The sequence below is a fragment of the Alexandromys fortis genome, unplaced genomic scaffold (genome assembly GCF_014885135.2).
Source record: "Alexandromys fortis isolate MF-2015 unplaced genomic scaffold, M_Fortis_MF-2015_v1.1 scaffold_216, whole genome shotgun sequence".
In the NCBI taxonomy this organism is placed as follows: Eukaryota; Metazoa; Chordata; class Mammalia; order Rodentia; family Cricetidae; genus Alexandromys; species Alexandromys fortis.
This window is the reverse complement of record NW_026068089.1, coordinates 971,103-979,226: the sequence shown is the minus strand read 5'-3', so window position 1 is coordinate 979,226 and position 8,124 is coordinate 971,103. Positions and strand designations below refer to the sequence as shown.

At 44.7% G+C, this 8,124-nt stretch overlaps 1 protein-coding gene across 4 annotated transcripts in view; it reads right to left on the bottom strand.

Annotated features, from left to right (window-relative positions):
• Window positions 1-8,124, bottom strand: part of Dip2b (disco interacting protein 2 homolog B) — a 192,750-nt gene that overhangs the window by 66,844 nt on the left and 117,782 nt on the right. For all 4 annotated transcript variants that reach the window (XR_007588789.1, XM_050122406.1, XM_050122407.1 and 1 more), the window contains 4 exons: window positions 6,702-6,825; window positions 5,936-6,045; window positions 3,532-3,634; window positions 1,859-1,923 (listed from right to left, as the gene is read on the bottom strand). Coding sequence is in view for 3 of the 4 variants with exons in the window: in XM_050122406.1 (XP_049978363.1) it covers window positions 1,859-1,923; window positions 3,532-3,634; window positions 5,936-6,045; window positions 6,702-6,825 (402 nt within the window). In the remaining variant the exon portion in view is untranslated. The remainder of the gene's footprint in view (window positions 1-1,858; window positions 1,924-3,531; window positions 3,635-5,935; window positions 6,046-6,701; window positions 6,826-8,124) is intronic.

The following is an 8,124-nucleotide window of genomic DNA, read 5'->3' as shown; positions in this document are numbered from 1 at the left end:
GAGGGAGAGGGAGAGAGAGAGATATCATGATATCATCCTACCTCGTTTGGAATTTGATATTCAAGCTAGTATGTGTGTGTCAAGCTAGCCTTGAACTCATGGTGATTCTTCTGCCTCAGACTCCTAAGTACTAGAATTTTAATTATCAGCCACCATCCCCAATTAAACCTGAGATTGGCTACACTCCTCACCATTTACACGCCCTTATATACAAGGTACCATCCCCGCGCCATCAAGTCCTAGTGTTGGCGCTAAGTGAGCTTCAGGGAAAATGTTCTGTCCATGCTGGAAGACCCTCCTCACACAGCTTTCATTCATTAACTTCTGGTTTTAAAAAAGGAAATAGATTTGCAAGAGATACAGCTCTTCCAAATGGGGGTGGAGTGGTCCTGGGTGTAAGGGTTTCCCTGTTAGAGACCTACGCCCCTAAGGAGCTGGGACTAGATGCCCTCTCCTTTATTAATTTATTTGCTGAGAAAGACACAGAGAGATAGAGGGGAGAGTGTGTGTGCGTGCGTGCGTGCATGTGTGCGTGTGTGTGTGTGAGATCCCTTAGAACTAGGTGCCTGCTATGGGTGCTGGGAATAGAATTCGGGTTCCCTGAAGACAGCGAGTGCTCCTAGAAGCGCTGAGCCATCTCTCTAGATCCTGGACTGGGTGCTTAGCTCTCTAAAGACCTTTCCAACTTCATGATCCCATATTTTTCTTTCCACTTAACTTCAGGTTATACATAGTTTTCCCAAAGAAACAAACCCTTGCTGGGCGGTGGTGGCGCACACCCGTAATCCCAGCACTCGGGAGACAGAAGCAGGCAGATCTCTGTGAGTTCGAGGCCAGCCTGGTCTACAAGAGCTAGTTCCAGGACAGGAACCAAAAGCTACGGAGAAACCCTGTCTCGAAACTCAAAAAAAAAAAAAAAGAGAGAGAGAGAGAGAGAGAGAGAGAGAGAGAGAGAAAGAAAGAAAGAAAAAAAAGAAACAAACTCTGCCCACCAAAATCTCTACCTAGATAAACTTAGTTATTTCTAAAGTCCAACTTGGCTGTCATCTCCTCATAGAAATTCCCAGGTGACTGGATGAGTGAGAAGTCACCCTTCTCTGGCACCCACGGCATGCTCCCCATCCTACTACAGGAAGTCCTCTTCCTTGTGCTCCCCATCCTACTACAGGAAGTCCTCTTCCTTGTGCTCCCCATCCTACTACAGGAAGTCCTCTTCCTTGTGCTCCCCATCCTACTTCAGGAGCCCCCTCTTCCTTGTTACTCTATTCTGTGCTCCAAGCATGTAGTTTTGTCTTTTTCTTACTGTATGTATACATGATGTGTGTCCCTGAATGTTCATGTACGACTGTGGACCATGGCGCCATGGTGTGAGTGTAAAGGTCAGATGACAACCTTGGGTGTTGGTCCTTGCATCCTGCTTTAAGACAGGGCCTCTTTTACTAAAATTAATTTACCGTCCTCTCCTCCTTCTCTGAAATTACAGGTAGTTGTAATGTACCTGACATAGGCACTAAAAACTGAACTCTGCAAAAGCAGTAAGAGTTTTAACACTGAGCCATCTCTGCAGCCCAAGGCAGAGATGGCTCACAGTTCACTGCTGCTACACCAAGGTAGCTGGGCACAGCTTTAGGGGATTCTCTTGTCTTTGCCTCCAATCTCACACTGGAATTACAAATGTGCACTACTGCAGCTGGCTTTCTATGGATCCTGAGGATCTAACTCAGGTCCTCATGTTTGTGTGTCCTCTAAAAAACGTTATTTTGAGAGCTCCAGTTGCAAGTCCCAAGAGATACACACTTGTTACAAAGTCCCAGCCTCAGACATATCTTATACAAAGGCACCAACTCTGACAGCTTACCGCAAACATGCCATGCCACAGTCCAGCGTCCTTCTTAAAGTCTAAAACATTTACTACGGCTTCTCCTAGAAAAGATGGAGAGATACAGGAAGAGGTCATGGTGAGCAGAAAGTGACAGTCGCATTCATGCCCCTACCAAGCATTTTGTGCTTCGGGAAAAGCACTAGGGGATCAGAGTCTCTGGTCACTGAGACCCCTACAAATTGGCTGGAGGAGAGTGACAGGGATATGGTCACTGCAGGGACACTAAGGTAGAAACTCTATAGTATTTAGAGATATTATTCAAAAGTTTCTTCCTAGTAAAATAAGGAACATCTATTTGTTTTAGAAACTCTGGGGCTGGAGAGATGGCTCAGAGGTTAAGAGTACTGCCTGCTCTTCCAGAGGTTCTGAGTTCAATTCCCAGCAACCACATGGTGGCTCACAACCATCAGTAATGAGATCTGGTTACCTCTTCTGGTAACATGTAGGAAGAATCCTGTCTATATAATTAATAAATAAGTCTTTTTAAAAAAAAATTCTGGAATTTTCACAAATATATGTAAAAATTATATTTCTTTGAAAAGCATGAAATATTATTCTACATAAAACCCTGTGTATACAGATGCCCATTTCTAGGTATATCTATAGACAGATTATCAACAAGATAAAACAGGCATACATAAGCCTGCATCTAATTGTTTTCACTCAATGACAGATTTCTCTATGTTTCTAATATTCAGGAGCTTGAGTTTCAGCTCTCTAGGTCAGAATCTTTGAATGAAGCCCTGGAACTTAACAGGACCCAGTTGTGGCATATGATCGTTCTCACACATGCCTGTGCACATATTAAATCCTATGATCGTTCTCACACATGCCTGTGTACGTATTAAATCCTATGATTGTTCTCACACGTGCCTGTGCACGTATTAAATCCTATGATTATTCTCACACATGCCTGTGCACGTATTAAATCCTATGATTGTTTTCACACATGCCTATGCCCGTATTTAAAATCAGACAAACATGTTGCTCTGAAAGCAAAGAAAATGGAACACTGGGAAGTAAAACTTTTGTCAGGTCTGGAGGCCATACCTGGGATTTGGGCACAAAGGGGCTTGAGGTGGAGGCCAGTTGGAACTGTAATTATGCAATATATATTTCTATAGCAAAAGATTTAAATTTGTGTCTGTGCATTTTTGTTTGTGTTTATTTTTTTTTGAGAGAGGTTCTCATCTCATATCGTAGCTATGTATTCCAGGCTGGCCTCAAACTGACCCTGCTCCTCACTGTGTTAGTACTCCAGCACTACAGCTGGTGGGCCACAGTACCTGCCTCATAGTGCTTTCTGTTTTAATCTGAACCTTTGGAGCAGCATAGCTCCTACTTAGTTGGAAGTTTTCCATGGGAAGATGAAGACACCTGAGACCACCCCCCCCCCAAGCCTAAAAATACAGTTTTCTATCTCTGTACTCTAGAAATCAGATTTTACATATCTGGTTTGTCTAAAAGTTTATTTAAATTACAGGATTTTTTTTTTTTAAAGAAAAAGAAGGCAAAAGCAAGCCAAGAATGTGCCCTGGAATGTTTCCCTCTGAATTTGGTCATTAAAGGGAGTCCAATCACCAAGTGGGCGCTCACAGCCACAAGTATCTGAAGTTAACAATGAGAGCAGTGACAGGATGAGGTCTGACCTTCAGAATAGTTGCAGGCCTGTGACAGAGCTTGGCAGTGGGACAGCATTGCAAGTCGGGACACTGTGACTCCCATTACACTCCCTTCTTTGCTTGTTTTATACTAGAAAAATAAAACAAAAACAAAACTGTAAGAAGCACAATAAGATGGGTTATTATAAATGACAAAATTCAGAGCCCAAACCTAAACCCAGATAAACCAATTTTTATTTATTATTTGCAGTTGGATCCCGAACTCTAGTCAAACAGAGCCCAACCCAGATGACAATGAAGTCCAACTGGAACATGTGCAAAATGACCTCAAAGTTTAGTCGCTCGTCGACGTGATGTGGTCACCAAAAAGACTAATGCCAAGAGATTTGAGCTGTATGAACAGAAGCAAAATGCCAAATATAGCCATTCCTCAGTAGCTGCTCAATGGAAGAATGTTTGCCGAGCTGTGTGAGACACTGGTTTGATTCCCTAATACCACAGAAACACTAAAGGCAAGAAGCAGCGGGGCCTCAGCTGGTAGCAGGGCCCCATCCACTCCTGCAGGCGGTGTCTTCGCGTTTATCGTCAGTGTTTCATCCAGGGTGCAGCCTTCCTCTGTGTCAGATCAAAGATATTTTCCACAATTTACCCAACAGATCTCTGCCCATCTGAGTTCCTTGTTTAGCTTTTGTGTCTCCTGGTTTCTCCCTCTCATTGCTCTATCTCTGACTATGCCTTAAATGCTGGCACAACTGAGAATCCCCCTCCTTCCTACCCTATGCCATCAGGGTGTGGTATCTTTGCTTGACTGCTGGTTCTGTGTCCACTAGCCTCTCCTTCAGAGGCCTAGACTCACAGGATCCCGCTTGTCACGGGAAAGCATGCTACCAAGTCTCCATCCCATCCCCACCTTCACCCATGAGAACTCTCTCCATGTTTTCTTGTTTTTCTGAGGCATGGTCTCACTACGAAGTCCTGGCTGTTCTGGAACTCACTAGGTAGACCAGGTTGTCCTGGAACTCACTATGTGACCAAGCAGCCCTGAAGTTCACTATGTGACCAGGCTAGCCTTGAACTCACAGAGATCTGCTTTCCTCTTCCTCCTGAGTGCTGAGATTAAAGGTGTGTACCACATACTGCCTGACTGTTTCTATATTTTCTATTTAACTGAAGGATTTTGCCATCCATCCAGATGCCTTTTCTCCCTTCAGGACCAGTCACTAGTCTGGCTGGCTCTACTCCCTACTGTCTCTCAACCCTATCCACTTCTCTTAGCCATCTCCACGAGCTTTGGCTCACTTCAGTAACTTTAAAAAAAAAATACTTATTTTTATTTTCTTTGCACTGGCGTTTTGCTTGAATGTATGTCTGTGTGAGGGTGCCAGATCCCCTAGAGTTGGGGTTTCAACTGTAAACTGCCATGTGAATGCTAGGAATTGAACTCTTCCTCTTGAAGAGCAGCCAGTGCCTCCTCTCCAGCTCAAAAGCTTTTCTTAAATGCAGGCTAGGGCTGGAGAGGTAGCTCAGAAGCTAAGAGCACTGGCTGTTCTTCCAGAGGACTCAGTTCAGTTCCCAGCACCCACATAGCAGCTCACAACTGTCTAGAACTTCAGTTCTAGGAGAGCTAATGCCATCTTCTGGCCTCTGTGGGAACTGCATGCACATGGTCCACTCATGGACACAGAGACAAAACACTTACTCATACATATAAAATTTAGGGGAAAAAAAACAAAACCAAACAAACAAAAAAACCCAAAAAACCTAACCCTAAAACCCAGTGTTCCCTTTCCCAGCCAATCTAGATAAATCTTTTTAAAAACTTCATTATTATTTGCGTGTAAGGTGTGGGGGGTGTACACATGCCATAGCACATGTGTGGAGGTGGTAGAGTTGGTTCTCTCCTTACACCTTTACATGAGGTTTTGTGATCAAATCTGTCAAGCTTGAGTGGTGAGTGTGGGCCTGCTGAGCACCCAGCTGGCCTAAACAAATCTTTTTACACAATAAAGTCAATCTTATTTCTCGCCTACTAACAACCCTTTAAAAGCCCCCCTCCCCCAGTAGAGAACCTGTGGGTAATGTGAAGCTCTCAAGCAAGGGGATTGATTCTAGGAGCAGGGCCTCCCAGAACAGAGCAAGGACATTTCCCCTGAGGCCAGGGTGCTGAGGGGGGCTGCATGGTAAGGGCCAGCCCCAGCAGCAGTTCCCAGGAGGGGTGGGACCAGGGAAGCCCGCACTGAATGGCTTCAAACAGGCCCCACTCTCTGTCTTTGCGTCAGCAGTATGCCCCCCCCTCTTCTTTCGTGGCCAAAGCTATTTCAAGTTTTACCTATCCTTGTTATTACAAAAAAAATTACCTCTTAGCAGTCACTAACATGCATCTAACGCGTAAAAAAAAAAGCCAAGAAACACACACTGTCTCCAGACTTACCTCGATGTATGCTGGTTCTGTACCAGCAGGTGAGATGTGGGGCTGCCAGTCTTTGGGAGGCTTTGAAAGGTACTTGGAATCTGTTACAACCCACTTGAGCCGAGGCCAACCTGTCAACCCAGAGTGAAAATTGAACTGCTTAAGCCACCAGTGAAGGACTTCACACTGAACGAGTCGTCTTAAATGTCAAATCAGCATATTAAGATCATTTCATCATCAATAAAATACTTAATTTTTACTAGGTTTAGTGAAAAGTCGCTAATTATAGCTTCTTTCAAAAGAGCATTTGTCCACATGAGAAATGCGGGCTGGACTCCTCCACAACGGGAGACTCATCCCTCAGGGGAGCCTGTAGAGCCATGTGTCCTACCATCCCCCAGTCTTAACGTGCACAGGTTAAGAGTGTGACTACAGAACCTGACAGACTGGGTTCAAATCACTGCTCTGCCTTTATTAGCTGGAATTTAAGGATTCTGTTTCTCAATTTCCTACCTGAAAAAAAGGGATAATTACTGTACCGATCTCGTGACTAATAATTAAAAACAAACAAACAAAAAAACATACACATGAAGTCCTTAGTTGTTACGCTATTAAAATTCTAACTAGCCAGGACTCAGGCAGCAGAGGCAGCTTGTATCTCTGTGGGTTCGAGGACAGCTTGGGCTACACAGAGAAAATTTGTCTTGAAAAAAGCAAAACACAAACAAAAATCTAAAGGACTCAGACCTGACTTTCAATGGGTAATTTGGGCATGAATATTACTCACCTTTAAACTGTACAATTTCTCCATTCTGGGTTTTTGGCAGGCCCTTCAGACAAATTTCACTGGTGAGAGCTAAGGTAATCCCACAGCTCCCTAGCAAGAAGCCAATCTGCTGACCTCCAGCATCCTGCGGAGAAAAATATAATGAACACAGGGAGGGTGTGAGCATGAGTGAACACAGGGAGGGTGTGAGCATGAGTGAGGACAGTCAGTGAGGGTTTGAGCGTGAGTGAGCATAGTCAGAGAGGGTGTGAGCGTGAGTGAGCACAGTGAGGGTGTGAGCGTGAGTGAGCACAGTCAGAGAGGGTGTGAGCGTGAGTGAGCACAGTGAGGGTGTGTGCGTGAGTGAGCACAGTGAGGGTGTGAGCGTGAGTGAGCACAGTCAGTGAGGGTGTGAGCGTGAGTGAGCACAGTCAGTGAGGGTGTGAGCGTGAGTGAGCACAGTCAGTGAGGGTGTGAGCGTGAGTGAGCACAGTGAGGGTGTGTGCTTGAGTGAGCACAGTGAGGGTGTGAGCGTGAGTGAGCACAGTGAGGGTGTGAGCGTGAGTGAGCACAGTGAGGGTGTGTGCGTGAGTGAGCATGAGTACACCACGCTTGGCAATGGCACCCAGAGACACCCATCACTACCCACTGTGCCATGGAGCCCAGACAGCTTTCAAATGTTGCAGCTCGAGACAACATGGCTCAAACAAATTTCTGTGGTTGTTTCCTAAGTACAACCAAACACTGTTTCAACCTGACATTACAAAGTGTGCGCCTTAAGCCAGTGTAACTTTCTGTGACTCTTGAGGCCAGAGGAACAAATTCTAACACAGTTTTCTTCTCCCAGCCCTATCCCCAAATCAAGAGTAGCAGCTACCCGGGCCAGAACAACATAAATAACACAGATATCAAAGCCCATATTTCCATTCAATTACACCAAATCTTATCTTCCTTTATTCTTCTACTTTAGAGGAAATAGATTTTAACCTTAAATAGCAGCAAAAGCAACCAAAGGCAAAGTCTAAAGTATTTACCTGCCGTCTTCGAAGTATCACTAGGGAAACGCACAAGGACTGTCAGCTTAAGGGGAGCCTTATGATCTATCCATCAACTAAAACTTTAGCAATGTCATCAATCTGTTTATTATTTTTTAAAAACTCTTTATTATGAATCAACATTCTCTACAATATTAGTCTCTAACATCAACTCTCAGAAATAAACAGCATGAAATGGCCAGTGTGAAAAGCTCAGGGAGAAAGCATTCAAACTAGAATGGAAATCTGCCTTGTCATCTTTACTATCAGGGCTGACATGGTCTGAACACAATCTCCATTGTGGAGCAATCACCTCCTCCACTGCATCATCACCTCCCTGGCCTCCTCCACTGCATCATCACCTCCCTGGCCTCCTCCACTGCATCATCACCTCCCTGGCCTCCTCCACT